Source organism: Culex pipiens, chromosome 2 (genome assembly GCF_016801865.2).
Source record: "Culex pipiens pallens isolate TS chromosome 2, TS_CPP_V2, whole genome shotgun sequence".
NCBI classification, from domain to species: Eukaryota; Metazoa; Arthropoda; class Insecta; order Diptera; family Culicidae; genus Culex; species Culex pipiens.
This window is the reverse complement of record NC_068938.1, coordinates 48528230-48545322: the sequence shown is the minus strand read 5'-3', so window position 1 is coordinate 48545322 and position 17093 is coordinate 48528230. Positions and strand designations below refer to the sequence as shown.

Genomic DNA, 17093 nt, shown 5'->3' with positions numbered 1-17093 from the left:
TCTACTAGATTTAATTTTTTACTCAATATAAACTGAATTGAATTGAATTGAAAGTAATTTGCAGCTCCTCAGCAAACTATAAAAAAGGGGTAGTTGCATTTTTTTATTGTTACTGTCTGAAACAACAAAAATTTGATGCCTTTCATGTAAAAACAATCTTTGGAATACTTTTTAAAAACATCATCGATTTTTAATTATGGCATTCACATCTTTTACAAATTGCAAAAGGTTGGGAAGATTGTAAACAAATCCTTTGATTTCTTAACAATGGCAGCATTAGTTTGCAACGACAAGATTTTAGAACCATGTTTTTTTTTGTAAAAAAAATAGGTCAAGTTACGAAAAAAGCTGGTAGCAAGGCTAAGAGCACATTATCTCAACATATTGTTCAAATTTTTTTTTATATATATTTTGATTGTCATTTTTACGTTTTAAATTCACTTTAAACTTCATAATTCTAGCTATCTCAAATCCATAAGCCAATACAGAAGTTAATGGTATTCTGTGTAGCTCTTTCCATTCACTGCAGATCATGATCAACTCATTTTCACAATTTCAATGAGGGAGGAATTATTAATGTGGACAATTCGGTGAACTGAAGCTTTAATCGAAGGTATTATATAGTTTTGAATCTGATTGTTTGAAAAAGTAAAATAAAATTATATGAACTTATTCCAAAAAATATATAAATCTCAAGCTCATCACAGAAGAAGAACTACTCAAGCATGACTTGCTCATTCTCCACAACAAACGATGCTACCGCGTAATGCAGTCAGTTTCCCATAGATTTAACCTTGATCTCAACCGAGCCGGCTGCACTCTGCGCTGCGTAAGCTGAACATTTGGAGAGTTGCTTAACGTACTCGTTTTGAAGCAGCCGGCAGCTGCTGCCACAATTAGCATCCAGCAACTTTCGACGTAATTCTTGTCCCATTACGAAATTTTACTCGGTTTAATTAACATTCCTTCCCATTCACCATTCTAAACATACACGCTTCGCCAGAGTGCTGTCAACCCACGCACACGTTTGCAAGTAAAAAGTAACACATTATAATCGTATTAATATTAATCACGTCGTTTACCTGTCCCATGGTTCTGAAACGGGCAAACCGGTTCCAACGACGCCGTTTTGTAAAGTACCTCCTCTGACTAGAAAGGGTACATGCAAAACATCAGACCTTAGACAACAATAGCACTGAAAGTTGAGCCCAAGTGGTCAGCACAATTCACAGAAATAGGCACCTGCTACTTGCCCAGTCGTGAGTTATTAGTCACGTGACGTCAACTGGTGAAGGCACCGGCGTATGCGTCACTTTTGCCTGCACTGACAGTAAGAATGCAGATCGCGGCGGCGTTGCCGCGGGAAACCAACGCCCATAACGAATGCATTCCTCGGCGTAGCTCGGCCAGTCGTGGAGTTGAGTTGAGCTGAGTTGAACAACTATTTTGTGCACATCCAGCGAAGCTCACATGCCGTGTGTGGGTTGTTTGTTTTGCATTGTAAATAGATTGTTTTGATTTTGCTTTCGGATGAGATGCATGCGATGGTTTGGAATTGTTTGTTTTTAGCACTTGAATGCCCGATGATGGTAGTTAAATTTACAAATATTCGTAGTAGTTTATGAACAAGTTGGTTTCTGGATTTTTACATTTTTCAGTGAATGGTAGCTCGAATCCATCGGCATTACAATGTTAAATAAACTACACTAAAGTGTCAAATTTTCTTACAGTGCTACTAGATAACCATATTTTCGTGCGCGGAGAAAAAAGAGTTTCCAAAATCATGAACATGCGTTCATGAAAATGGAAACCAGGATCAACGTGTTCAAATTTAATGGTATGTTTTTCAAAAACGTACCATGGGAATTGAACAATTTGTTCGTGGTTCCCATTTTCATGAACGCATGTTCACGATTTTGGGAGCTCTCTTTTCTCCGTGTAGCTAATCGGATTATTTATAAACCTGTCAAAGGTGTAACGAAAAGTGGATGATATTTCCAACTAAAAAGTTCTATAAACCTCACTTAAATGTTCAAAACTTTTGACAGTGTTGCCAGACATTAGCTAAAGTTTAAATTCTGTATTGAAATAGTTGCTACACCTGAATTTGACAAAGAACGCTCATGCAAGAGTTATTCCACTTCGCGTGGGTGTAGGAATTCTGAACGCCATTCCACCGACCACCAACATTGTAAGCCACAAACTTTCCAGAGGCAAAAGCAAACCGGGGAAAAAAGGTGAACGACACCCGTATATGGGCCAGTGCACTTTCGGAGTTTACAGTTAGGTCTAAATTCGTACGTTCGTCCATCTGGATTAACCCTCCCTTTAAACTCAACAAATCAACTGACAAAATTCCTGCACAACATGTTTGAACAAAAAATAACAACCAAATGCATTCACCCAGCTAGCACGTGCGCTCGAACCGTACCACAGACAAAAAAGGTGCTGATGAATAGATAAACATTACCCACCGAGATAACACCTCGCCTAGACCCAAAGAAGTCAACAGCGTAAAAAAAGGCACACACACAGAGAAAAAAGAAAGTTAAGAACCGGCTACAAAACAACTAGAAAAAGGTCACTGAACCACTTTTCGTCAGCGCTTGGATGGGAATAACGAAGAGTCAGCCATAAACAAGCCAGTGACCTCGGCGTGACCAGGTAAGGCTGGGTAGACTGACCCCCTCAATTAAACACACAACACTTGATGGGTTTTTAAATCTTTATTGGAAATGTTCCACGCGTTTTCCTTCTTAGCTCGCTAAACAAAATCTTTGAAAACAGATTTCTTCTTCTTGGGGCGTTATCTTAAATGCTAGGGGTTTTGGATTAAAATTACCACGGGTTAAACACTATCGATTTCGATTTTTTTTTTGTTGAAGGCACATTTACAGTTCGATTAACACTGACGTTAAAAAAAATGTTTCGTTTTAGTACATTTGCGATTTTAAAACTTATCGAACGGACACTCGCGATCGTCTTCAGCTATTGTGATTGGTCGCCACCCGTGCGGGGTTCGTCGCTTGCCTAACTCTAGTGATTTGTTGCTGTTACTTGTACGGATTCGAGATTCTGGCCTTGAACGTCGGGCTGGGTTCGGCGGATGCTAGACCACCCCGCCGACGGGCATCGTGGACACTGTGCTGTGCGGGGTTGTGGGTCGTGATCCGGCCAGCGAGTGAGCGACGGAGGCGTTGAGCGATTGCATCGTTCCCATGCGGAGATGGGCCAGATCTTCCAGCTTGGTGAGGTCGGACAGTTCCAGGTAGAGCGAGTACACCAGGAGCCAGCCGTAGGCGGACGTCAGGATGATCATGATCCAGACCAGGGTGATTAGGATGTTGTACGCAAAGATGAGATCGTTGACGATCGAGAACAGTAGCAGGGCCAGGAACCGGAAGGTGGTGAACACGGCAAAGGTCCACAGCCAAGGGACGACCCGGTTCTCGTGTTCCTTCCGGAGGGCGTGCACCAGCATGATACTGGTGACCAGCACGGCGATCGCTCCCAGCAGTGAAAACAGTGCCGCGATCATCAACGCGTTACGCACGTGCGGATTTCCCACGTACACAAACTCGTACGAGATGATGTAGTACCCGTAGTGGGTCGAACCGGGCGCCGCCATCGACAGGCAGTACACGTCAAAGATCGAAGTCGCGATCGTAAACAGCGCCACAAAGATCGAGAACGTCCCGGTGATGATCGCACCCCGCTGGATGTCCATCCACTTGTTGTTGTGCAGCAGCGGCTTCTGGTACCACGGTATCCGGACGGACTTCATCGAGCGGGACCGCTGCGAGTGCAGGTTCGACTGGGACCGGCTCGTGATGTGCGAGTAGACCGACGGCGTCGACCGGTACGTCGACGGTGTCTTCCGCCCGTAATTCATCCTTCAACGCTGGAAAAAAGCGGCAAGAAACTCAACTCAATGGCGACACCTGTTGAACACGGCCTTCCGGACGGCGAGAAATTGACACACCTTGAACTTTGCGGGCACTCGCGCGGCGGTTTTTGGACGGAATCGACCCGACGGAACGGATTGACAGGTGACATGGGTGGTGGTGGGTTAAAATGGCACGCAAAATCGGAACGGACAGAGCGGGACGGGACGGGTTCTGTGGGTTATCGATCAAACGAGAAAAAACAACCGACAAAACAACAGCAATAAACGGGAAAAGGGGAAGTTTTTTTTTTTTTTGGGAGTTTGATTGACTTGGGTTAATGAAATAATCGATGAAGGTGAGTGCCATTTTAATCCAGAAAAGAGAGGAGAAGGGAACTCCCGCCATGCGAGTGTCGTTTTGTTCAGCTGTAATTTCTCGTCATCGGAGCGTGTGTTTGTGTTTGATGGATTGTTTTTTATGGTGCCATTTCAAACGGATGAATCAATTAAAGCAATAACATGTGATTAGCTGATGGCTGAGGGAGCACGAGAGAGTTCAGAAGTCATACGGTCATCGAGGGAATGGTGTGCGTGCGTGGGAGTTTTTGAGATCAGATTTTATACGATGAAATCAACGAGAGGAATACGTCTGTTGATTCTTGCCATAAAAACGTTACTTTATCCACCTTAAGGTGGTTGATGCCTTCCTCACATTAATATACTTTTGATAGGGTTATCAGATCTTCGATGTTTTAGACTCTTTTGATTACACATCTTACGATGGGTCGCTTGATGGATCCGCTTATCTTTTTAATCAAAATATCCGAGATCCGGCCTCAACAAAGTGTATAAAAAACACTTAAGAGCGAGTCCACGAGCAAAGCATACCCATCTCGCATCGACCTCACCAATCTGTCTGAAATTTTAAGGGGATGTTTGTACATATAAAACTAGCATCTAGCCAACATATGAGCACTCTAGGTCAACGGGAAGTGGGGCAAATCGGGACACAAAGTTTGAAGGTACAAAAACGTCAAAAATCTTTAAAAAGGCTGTAACTTGGGCAAACCTCAAATAAATTTCAAAATTCAAAATGCATCTAAAAGGGCTTGAACAAAAACAATGAATCTAAAGCGAGTTATTGGCATTTTAGTGAAAAAATTGCATAATTTTCAAACTCAAATAAAAAAGTGTTCCATCCAGATATCAACTCGGTTCGACCTGCAGCTTGTAGGGGACATCTGGGACTAGCATCTGAGACTGAGAACGCTTTGGGTAAGGCAGTTTAACATATTAAATAGACACTTTTACTTTTAGTGATTTTTTTGGTTGTAAATTTTTGCTCGGGGGATCCCTTAGATCCCATTTTCTGGTGATAATTTTATCATATTCGTGTTCCTGAGACAATTTCACAGTAGAATCATGCATACAAATGTTTATTTTCATCCATTTTAACCCTTCAAAAAATAAAAGTTAAAAAAAACATCGATTCACATTTATTGAACATCAAGTTCGTTTCCAAGGATACTAGATGACACCAAAAAAAGCAGCTTCAGAGCAAAAGTTTACAACCAAAAAAATCACCAAAAGAAAAAGTGTCTATTTAATATGTTAAACTGCCTTTCAGATGCATTTTGAAATTTGAAATTATATTGAATTTTGCCAAAGTTATAGCCTTTTAAAGATTCTTAACGTTTTTTAACCTTCAAGCTTTGTGTCCCAATTTGCCCCACTTCGTTGACCTAGAGTGCTCATATTTTGGCCAGATGCTAGTTTTATTTGACAAACAACCCCTGAAAATTTCAGGCAGATTGGTGAGGTCGCTGCGAGATGGGTATGCTTTGCTCGTGGAGTCGCTCTTAAGTCCAAATTGACTTGTCAAAAAATAAAAATGTTTTTTTTAGAGCTCTAAAAGTGCATCGAATATCTTTTTTTTCTAAAACTTATTCCTGAATTGCCACGTTCAAAAAACTGATTTTTTAAGGTTTGCTCAGATGCTTTCTATAAATTGGGTCGTAGAAGGCGTCTTCGACAAAGTTGCTTGAATTGGCAAGCCCAACACCTTTCTAGAAGACAAAAAAAAACTCAAAATTTAACCTGAAAAGTTAGAATTTCAAAATCACCCTAATCGTGGACCACCCTAATTTTCGGCCAAACCAAAAGTTGCCTCTTTTCATTTGAAACAACTCTTCTGAAGACACCAAAGCTCTAAAACTTCACCATTTATCGGAAAATCAATTTTCCACTTAATTTTGCGTTCTGGACCACTGTGCATTGTGAGCACTGTATTTGTGTTTCCAACCAAACCAATATCCCTAAGCTGGCGCACAGTGGGAAAAAAGAGCCCAAAAAATTACCGCAACACGATTTCGGGCAACCCATCGATTGCTATACACCAAAAGCTTCGTTTTTGCACCAGGAACAATAATCCGATGAAAAATCGCACTGCACGGACCGGTGGCCGGAGTACAGGCCACCGGAAGATCCGGATTTTTGGAAAAAGTGTCAGATTTATCCAATTGTGAACTGATAAGCTTTCTTCTACCATGAATAGTCATGCAAAACAATCCTAGAATAATATTAAATACCATAGGACCCATCGGAACCGGTTCCACCGATCTCCGGTGGCCACATCCGGAACCGCATTAGGAAACAGCGTAAACTAGTCATGCGACGTATCAAACTTCTTTATTTTGGATTAAAATGATTTTTTTTTGCAATAAAATGAAAAAAAGTGATCAGAAATGGTTTTTAATCGTGTTTTTTACCGTTGTACATAAAAATTGACATAGGGCTTTAGTACCCAATTCAGAACATTGGAGGTCATTAGGTTTTGTTTGACCGCTCTTGTATCCATAAATTTCCATTGGGCAAAAAAAAGACCAGTGCTTATTTCATAAGTGTCATTAGTTACAGTTACTTTGGATTGTCAAAAGATAGAAAATAATCGGCAACAGCATTAAAAAGCCTCTGAAGATTATGCAAATGCCTCTTTAATGGTAAATATTATCAATTGTTCTTCTTACATAAAAACCAACTAAAACATTACACTGAGGACAAATCATTCCACGCTCCTAAGCATGACATCAATTTTCCGGTGCACATAAGCGGAAAACCGCACATTTTTTACTCCAAACAAAAACAAAACATCGACAACTCCGCTACCCACTAATCCACATTTTGCCGCGCCAAGATTAATCAGCAATAATTGTTTCATAACACGGTATAATTCACTGTCAAACCAATTTTCCACCAGACAGCCGACCAATAAATAGTCGGAAAAAAATATTATACGCGCTTATCTGCATCCAAGCCATGCCTCGGGGCTAAAAATAAGCGAACACTGGTAATTCACAATTGCATAACAATAACACTACAACTACTTCCACACCCACCGCCAACAAGAAGAACGAACCGAACGCGCTCAATCAAACAAACGTTCGCACCAACACACCTAAACAAGCGAGGTGCAAACAAAAACAGGTTTTCTCATCATGCTTTTGTTTCGCGGTGGAAAACTGGGGGGGTACCTCCATAGCTTTGCGAAGAAGTCACCACTACAAATCCCACGGCTTGCTTGAGAACCTGTTTGCTCACCTCACCATCCATCACACACTCACACAGCCTACTTGTGCGCGTCGTCTTGAGGTGTGATCTGCTGGATCCCCCACCTCCGCTGACCCCCCTTTTCATGGTAGGGTCAACCCCACACCAATACAGCGTTACCATTTTGCAGGTGTATTCGTGCGATGGACCATGGGTGGATACCTTTGCGGGTACTTCAACCCCCCGAAATTTGATGTGAGGGACCACACTGCGTTGCAGTTTTCCCTTAATTTCCCCCGTCGACGCCTACTGCGCCATCTACAATGGTCTATTGTTTCCGAGGGGTTAGCCAACGGTGAAAGTTGTCACCACGCTGCGATTTGACGAGATGAGATCGCCGAGGGGAGCGTCACCCTCAACCCTTCCACGTTGATGACGTCGAAACTAGGCGTTTCTCTCGCGATCTGACTCATCACTATGATCTGTTCCATCCGATGCGGTCTCCAAGAACTATCAATCGACTAGGTTGTATGACTTCTGACTCTCTCTGCACAGCATTGCCCAAAAGTAGGTTACGAAGCTCCAACCAGCGGGGGTACACACCTTAAATTTAACCTTATTTCCACGACGGACGGTGTCACGACGACTGTATTCTTCCACGCACTACGCTGCACTGTATCGATCCAAAGCTCCTCAGGTTCGCATCCAGCTCACGTCCAAAAGGGGGAACGTCTGCGGCAATCACTCCATACAGAACCAGAAGAAGGAGGCGAAAAAACAATCAACGGCACGAGGGGTGAGACACACCGAGAAACGACACGACTCGAGGTGACGCGAAACGTCGACACGCAACTTGTAACGACCACGGTTCTCTCCAGACTGACTCGTCTCGGCGTGGTGAGTTGAGGCGCGACTTCGATTTCCAGTCGTGGAACAACCACCTCCCTTCACCACCTTCGAAACCGTTGAGCGACCCCTCGTCGCGTGCTCACCCGTCGACCACTTGTTGTTTGTTTGGATTCTCTCACCAGGTGTGCTGAAGAAGCGCGACGGAAAGGCGAACCACGGTGAGGTGAGTTTCCACGATCGCCGTGAGCGGGAGAGGCGATCGTTGTCGCTCGTGAGCGGGAGCGGTGATCGTTCGTTATTCACCACACGAGCGCGCGCGCTCGTCAATCACGTTAGTGCTGCGATGTGAGTGGAACTGGCCGTCGATTACCGCGATGTCAGCGGATTTCTGCGGTGCATCGAGCGCGTCTGATTGAGACGGCGAATGCAAGGTTATGTTGGTTCGCTGGAATTTCTTTGTTGGGATTATGGAAGTGTAGAATGGCATTGAGAGGATGTATTTCGCAATGTTTGAAAATGTGGAAATGAATCCACATTTAAAGATTCAACAGAAAATCTAAATTAAAATTTCTGATAGGTTTCTTGAGAAAAAAATCTAGAATTCAAATATTTGCATTGCGTGTTAATTGAGAATTTGACAACAAACAACAAATTTATTGGTCAAGGTAAAAATAAAACGTGACCTCACGTGCACAAGACAACATTTTAGGCGGTAAATATGTTACACGGTGGCCACTCACTGTTCTTTTTCTAGAAATCTGGAGGAAATCCAGTTTTTCATGAGCCTTATGAGAGGTGAGGTCAAATGTTTGCCTTGAGCATAGAATCTTACTATTTCAAAAAATATCATGCCATGGTCGCAATACTTGCTTAGAGCGTATCCTAGACATAAACCATCCAACTCCAAGCGAAGCTTATGTGGGGATGCCGTGGAAATTTTCTTAGGACAATCGATCTCCGAATGATCGAAACTTCGAATAATCGAGTCTGCACGTTACTTAAAAAATTAGTAATATTCTATAAATTTAAGAGAGTTCTTCTTCTAATGCTTTAAACATGAAAAACTTGATTCAAATCTATATTTGACGGATTTTAGACTGAAATTATGTTCTAGACAGTTAAAATTTCGAGCTATTTACAAATTTAGATTTTTGGGACCACAGATTGAGAATAGGCGCAATCACCTTAGAAAAAAATTATTCATGGTTAATTGATATTTTCACATTTTTTACAGAAGCTTATTTGTAATTGTGAATGAGCACTATGTGATACTTTTTGTTTAAAAAATTTGAAAACTAGCTTGAAACTTAAAATTGGTCAAATATTAATAATTCGACTTTAAAATTCCGCTGTGATAGGGGCCTTTTATTATTTAAATTTTAAATAATCAAAAAATATGCTATTTTATATTTTTTATCAAAACTCATGTGAAAATAATGTTTAAATTTAATTATATTAATACTGCTAAATAAAATAACACAGAAAAAAATGATGGTAATATTACAGAAATGAATGGTGACAGATTTTTCGTCAACAAAAATATGTAATTTTTCATCAGTAACTGGTGAAATTTGCATGAGTATCTGTAAAATTTCTCATTTTTACACATTTTTCCGATAAAATTACTCAAAAACTAGCTCAATGAACTAAACTTTCAACCGTCCAAAATTCAACTTATTTTTTCTGTGTACGAATTTTCAACATATGTTGCTCAAGGTTCACAACTTTTAACTGTTTCACACATACAACTATTAAATTTATATTTGATTTAATGCATACAAACAGAGGACTTATTTTGAAACTCGGCCCAGAGGTGCAGAATGGTCCCAGAAACCATGTCCAATCATTGGTTTGGGTGGAAATTTTTTTTTCATAATAACGGTCTGTGGGGGACCCGTGGACTTCTTAGAAAAAAATGTGAGATTAAACACAAAAAATTGCAATTATCGATTCAATTACCACAGACAAACAGATGTCAATCTATTTCAAATTTTTCAAATTTAATTACTATGTTGACGTTTCAATTCGACGTAAACTTTACATAAAACCCAAGAAAACATCCTTGATATATTACTTCAGATTTTTTTGCAATTAAAATAAGTTACTATTTAAAATCGAAAAAAATCGTTGAATTCTCTACCAACTAACACGATATCTTCTGCAATTTCCGTAATACTTTGTTCTAAAGGGTAATTTGTGTTCATGACTCACATCCGTGGTCTCTTTATCGATATTTCCGACGGAGAGGCGATACGATCCCTCCAAATATTTATGATTTTGATGTACTTTAACATCCTGCAATAACCTAAATTGAGGAAACGGCTATTATTTTTGCTCCAGGTGTTGGATGTTCCAACTCATCTTCCAAAACTTGAATTTCACTAAAATTGTGTTTGGTTTTGGCTACCGATGCAAAAAACCAAACGGCTAATAACCAATTCCCCTTTGAAATTGCATTACCGAAGATTTGGTGACGAACACTAAAACGCGTTTTTCACGGATCATTTGATTTGGCATAATAGCCGTCTCTTCAATTATGGGCAGTAAAGAGGTTACTTTTTTGCAAAACAATCATTGCAACTAGTAATCTTGCTGGTTTGTTTGTTCTACAAAGTTGTAGCTCACTAAAAAAACTAAAACTTTACTAAAAACAAAAAATTAAGCAAAAAAAGTATCCATATAGTTTTCGTACACGGGTCTAGCTCATTTCCCCGAATGACATTTCCCCGAAAATCATTTCCCCTAATTGGCCACATCCCCGAATACCATTTCCCCTAATCAGCCACATCCCCGAATGCCATATCCCCGAATATCATTTCCCCTAATCGGCAATATCCCCGAATATCATTTCCCCTAATCGGCAATATCCCCGAATGCCATTTCCCCTAATCGGCCATTTCCCCGAATGCCATTTCCCCGAAGTGACACTTACGCCAATTGCCGTTTATTTAAATTTTCCCGAATTTTAATATCCCCTAATCATCATTTTCGCTAAAGCCTTTTTCCATGAATAACAGTTATTTTCTTTCTCAATTTTACCGAACAAACAGCTTTTTCGGGTATGCTGTTGATTAAATGTTGTAAATTGGGTAGTAAAGCCCTTTGTCAATTTTTATGAACAACGGTAAGAAACCATTTCTGATAACGTATTTTTTTTTCATTTTTATGCAAAAAAAATGTTATTAACAAGACAACATTTTTTCGATGGATAAACTATGGTTCCCTTGGAACGAGCTGTCAAGTAGGAGCTTTTCTGCCAAGAAGGGCCGTGAAGTGAATTTTTAAAAATTGAATTATAAATCCATTTTAAATCCTTTGCGGTCGTTCAAAGGGTCATTGTACTTAGAAAAATAAGCTTTATCGTTGTGAACAATAATATCACAAATTGAGGCTTAATTTTAGGACCCAATTACAGTCCAGACTCGATTATTCGAAGCCTCGATTATCCGAAGGTTTGTATGGGACTTCGGATAATCGAATCACGAACAATTTTTTTTCTTTTCCTTCTTTTAAACATCAATTTTGAGTTCTGCAACCCCATTTTAGTCAAATTTGAATAGTCGATTGCCTATTAAATAATAAAATGTATTTTTTCAATACTTCATCTCCGCCATATTGGCCGCCATCTTGGATTTAAAAGTTTTAAATCACTTTAACGTAGTTTAGGGGTCATACTTAAGCTCGACAATAAAAAATTAGGCATCGAAGTTTTTTTTTTTTGTCATTCGATTATCCGAAGTTTCAATTATCCGAAGTGAAATTTTTCCGAGGCCTTCGGATAATCGAGTCTGGACTGTTATAGATTTTTTTAAGTTCAATTAACATTTGTATTCAACCGCATAATTAGATGCTGTTTTGAGAAATTTGCAAAGAAATTTGTTTTTTTTTTCGAATTTTGTTCAAAAACCCAAAAATCGAACAAATAGGTACATAAGGCTGGTACAAATTTTATTTAAAGTTTTTTTTATTATACTTTTCGCCAAATCCCAAACCAGCAATGTGAATAAAATGATCAGTGTGAACGGGGTTCTGTACTACGAAAATCGCACGGTATATTTTTTAAATCATAAAAAATAACAAAACTTCTATTGCATTATTATTATCAGGTCTATAAGAAAAAAGTATTAGTGTTGAGGATATATATATAAAAGTCAGTAATAATATTCATTGTATTTGAATGAATAGTACCAAACCTTTCAACACCCCTTCCCCCCAAAAATGCTACGTCTGTTCTGAATGAAGCCAAAAAGAAAGTTGATCATTCAGAGCCAATACAAACCTTTCAAGAAATATTATATGTAATTTGATGTGGTAAAAATGGTCATCAAATTTTTTCTTATAAAATGCTATTTCCCCGAACGCGGTCAAGCGGAAATGCCCGGTGCGCGCGCTCCGAGGCACCGGGCATTTCCGCTTGACCGCGTTCGGGGAAATGGCATTCAGGGAAATGACTATTCAGGGATATGACTAATCGGGTAAGTGGCATTCGGGATTGTGGCCCATTCGGGAAAGTGGCATTCGGGGATGTGGACGATTAGGGGAAATGGGAAATTCGGGTAAATGGAATTCAGGGAAATGACTATTAGGGGAAGTGTCTTTTCGGGGAAGTGGCATTCGGGGAAATGTCCCTTCGGTAATATGGGTTTCGGGGAAATGTCATAGATTCATCGTACACAGCTAAAAAAGTATTAATCAAGCTGCGTGTAAAAGGCCTGGGTGTAAAATAAATATTGCATTATTTAATGCAATTTTATGTGACTTTACACCCTGAAATATGTAGCCCATCAGTATGGGAAACCTACTTGACCGAAATGTCAAGCTCATATATGCGTTTAACCTTACAACTTTTCATCGGTCTGATGGCCGAGTGGGCTAAGGCGCCAGTCCTTACTGTTGGTGCTGGGTTTGAATCCCGTCGGTTCCAACTTTTTTTTTGAAAAAAAAATGTACATGCAGTGTGTAATATTAAATGTTTATTTTGGCAAAGGTGATGTGCATGCTTTTACATGCGATTTCACCATCGGATTTTTTGCTGTGTAGTAGACACCCTGACGATAATGCCGATTACGATCGCTCAAACCCGGCGGCGTCGTTCGTGACAACGCCCGATCGTTTAACGGCCTCTTAAGATTGAGCCGAAAAACCAACATTGTTACACATTGTTTCGCTGTATTGGTGGCAGCCCACAAAGTCGTTAAATATTTTTGGCGAAACGAAAGACAGAGACAACCGAGCAGTCTCTTTAAAGTTTCGGGCCGTTTTGGCAAACATCATCCAAGTTGAAGGAAAGGAGGAAGAGGGCAAACCTGTATTTAGTACGGTTTAATGGCTCATAACCTGCGCTGGCCAGACCAGACGCGAACGGCACTTTCGACGGTTTAACGACGATCACTTGGAGTGGGGGGGTGGCTAAATAAGCGGTACGTCACTGTTAATTTTCAACTGGCAGGGGTCGGAACTGGTGAAACCGGAAGGGCAGAACGGACGGGGTGTTTTTCAGAGTGATTTTGGTTTTATTACAAGTGATGTCCGAAATGATCGCGCTTCATGTAATGCCAGCCATCAATCACTCTTCTAGTAAAGTGAAGTATTTGCATCTGTTTTAGAGTGGGGCCTTTTTGCGTAAAAGTGGATTCGAATAAAGCGAATTTGATGGGGGCTGTAATTTGCTTTGTTTATTGCACGTGTACAAATTGCTGAAGTGTCAAATTTAAGATCGGAATTTTGTTTTTCTTGAGTAAGTGAATAACAAATCGAGTAAGCAACACTGAATCTATGCAGCCTCAAATCTTTTACATCAATATTGGCTGACTTGATAGAAAATGGAAATTTCTCGGAATTGCTTTTAAAATCTGTAAAAAAAACTCTTTAACGGCAATCGCTCTAAAAAAAGCAAAAACTTTGTCTCCGATTGCCTTCAAATGCTAATTAAGTCTGCCAAGAACAACCAGGGACGTGCCATGGTTTCACTTTCCCCAGGCCAGTCAAACATCTGCCAACTTTTTCGCTTTCTTCCTCTTATACATTCTACACGGTACACCCTCGATTGCCCAGCAAATGGACCATTCAGTCTGCATTTCCCGCGCGACATGTCTCTGCCCCGTTTAGACTATAAAAAATGAAAGGAAATTCAAACTGTCGTAGACTCGTGAGGCCGCCGTTTGGCGAACCCCCAACCTTAATCTGAATTAGCCCAGAGTTCAAAAGGTTTAATTGCGATAGCCATTAAGCTATTAAGATCATGCGATCTTCGCACACACCCAGTGTTTTATGCTTCTTTCTGTGGTTCAGCTGAGCAAGCAAAAAAGTAAGCAAGAACACTCATGAAAGAAAGAACCATCGCACTGGCGAGCTAAATCAATTTAAGGCAATCTGATTTAATTAAAGCCGTCGTCCAAGTCGGAGGAATTATGAACTTGCCACGCACCATCCAGAATCGCCGTCACCATCGTCGTTAGTAGAGACAAAGGTCAGTGATTCACCAGAGAAAAGAGTAATTCTCTGTCAAATTGACGGTTATTTTTTTTGTAGATTTTATTTTGTGTCAAAAAGTCTTTTTAACTAGGGGAAATATACCCATTCTCATCCTACTAAGCGATCGTGTCTAAAAAATGCTGAGTAATCTGGAGTGTTCCTTGAAATTTACTAAAACCAAGTACATTTATGTTTAATTTGACTTTTTTCAAAAGTTATTCCTATTCCTTTTACAAGCATTTTACAAAAATATTTCCCAAGTCTATTCTGGTCTGACGAGAATGCACTGGAGCCCACGCAATTTCTATTATCGGCTGAGTTCTTTTTTCTTTCAGTGCTCTTTTGGGTCTGTGTAGTGCTGTCGTTTGTGACGAAATTTTAAGCAAACACTTACGAAAAGTGGCATTTATAAGAAAATCACTGGCATCACTGACTCGCTTTTACATCTTAAGAATTGAGAACAGATTTAATAAAAAAAACCTGTACAAATTTAAATTAAAGTTTTTGAAAATCGCTATGCTAGGTATGTTACGAAAAAACTTGAGCACTGCTGATTAAAAACAAAGTAAAAGACAATATAAAAAAAAAGAATATGTTCAGAAATATATATTTCACATAGAACTGCTCTATAAAATTAAATTACTGCCACCATATGGTTCGCAGCAAACGGCTTTTCGGAAACAAACGATAATGACCTAACCCAACCTCGTGTCCACGTGTAAGGGGAAAACACGGAATCCCCGCGGGTTGCTAGTGTCGGAAAAGCAATTTTCATCTGGTTGTGATTTTGGTCGTGAGTTTTTATTCGGTTTGGAACGTGCTGTTGCCATATATACCACCGACAAGAGGGACAACATCATTCGATCGAAATATACACGCCAAGAGCGGGGCGAGACTAAATGTGTCACTAGTCCAATTAGGCTGGCCAATTTATGAGTGCGTCCCGAAATGGCCCCTCGGGCAACCGGCCAGGCCCAATTAGAGCGCCGGAAGGCAAACAACTTTCCGCTTTCTTGTCGGTGATGGACACTCTGCACGTGGACCGGTAGAGATGTCAACTCTGGCGAATCAATCCAGCTGAGTGTCGCAAATGTAGGTCAGATCGGAAAATTTTATGATTATCGTGAAGTCCGAAAATAGCTTGGTCATCCCTAGCCTTGCTAGTTGTAATATGTGTGTACAGAAAGCTGTACTCACGACTTACAGCTCGGCTGTCACCGCCTTGAGTGACTGTCCTAATCAATTCAATTAACACATTTCGACACTTGCGCTCGGTGCGGTGCCAAACAAAACATCGTGTCGACATAATCAGCAAACATATCATACACACATGAGATCACGTACGCAACCAAACGTTCAAACTGATATTTGGTTGTTGGTAAAGTTATAGTACAAAACTCACCTTAATGACTTGGGTAACGGCTGGATTTTCGAGGATTCCCTGCAAAAACACCAAATCCGTCTCGTTGGCTTCGGATTTGCCGTTGAGATCGTCCAGGTTTTCCCGGACATGTTGGAAGGCAGCTGAAAGGAGAAAAAAATAACAGGGAATAAAATCAGCAATATTATGCTTGTAAATTGACATGTTTTAATAAGGTTACAAAGTCGTTCCCTCCTTGCCCTCTTAACCCTCTACAGGCCAACTTTTTTCGAAAATTTTTATTTTTCCCGTGTTTAGGAGGTCATTTTGGGCAACTTTCGTTCTACGAAAAACTTTATTTCTTTGTGTTATGTTTCTCTTGTTTTATTTTTAGTATTTTAATTTGCATTTATATTGTTTAGTTTATGTTTGTTTTTGGTAGTATTTTGCCTACCATCTCCTATCATTACATTTTGCCCATCTATTTTTTTCATGTTTTTACAGTCACTTTTTCTATTTTTGCTTCTTTTCACAATTTCGGCTATAGAATGGCACCATTGTCATTAAAATTGTAAAAAATAACGTAAATTTACCGTCTGGGACACTACAAAAATTACTGCATACTTCTTTTTACTTAAAATATAGGAAATTTTAGTCAAAAACACAGCCAAAGTTGACCCATGAAAAAATAACATTTTAAAAAAACATTGGCAAAGTCACATAAAACAAGTCAAACTTCCAATCATATTTTTTTAATTTTAAGAGTTCTTCTTTCCAGAGCTTTTTAAACATCAAAAATTGTTTTTTTTTTTTATTGAAGCCTTATAGAGTCCGGTGGCGCAGTGGTTAGCGTGGTAGCCTCTCACCCCAGTATGGCCTGGGTTCAATCCCAGACGGACACGGTGGCATTTTTCGAGACGAGATTTGCCTGACCACGCCTTCTATCGGATGGGGAAGTAAAACGTCGGTCCATTAGCG

At 40.1% G+C, this 17093-nt stretch overlaps 2 protein-coding genes across 6 annotated transcripts in view; both read right to left on the bottom strand.

The window, feature by feature from the left end:
- LOC120421944 (protein PALS2) overlaps positions 1-17093 on the bottom strand; it is a 69777-nt gene that overhangs the window by 22035 nt on the left and 30649 nt on the right. For all 5 annotated transcript variants that reach the window (XM_039585250.2, XM_039585251.2, XM_039585252.2 and 2 more), the window contains one exon: positions 16158-16279. In XM_039585250.2, the coding sequence (XP_039441184.1) occupies positions 16158-16279 (122 nt within the window). The remainder of the gene's footprint in view (positions 1-16157; positions 16280-17093) is intronic.
- LOC120421947 (uncharacterized) lies at positions 2712-8395 on the bottom strand. Its single transcript, XM_039585257.2, has 2 exons — positions 8036-8395; positions 2712-3901 (listed from the first exon to the last, which is right to left on the bottom strand). The coding sequence occupies exon 2, from the start codon at positions 3890-3892 to the stop codon at positions 3110-3112; it is 783 nt and encodes a 260-aa protein (XP_039441191.1). The 5' UTR covers positions 3893-3901; positions 8036-8395; the 3' UTR covers positions 2712-3109.

What these genes read in the sequence shown, in the direction of transcription:
- LOC120421947 (XM_039585257.2), bottom strand. Translation starts at nt 3,892, where the DNA reads ATGAATTACGGGCGGAAGACACCGTCGACGTACCGGTCGACGCCGTCG.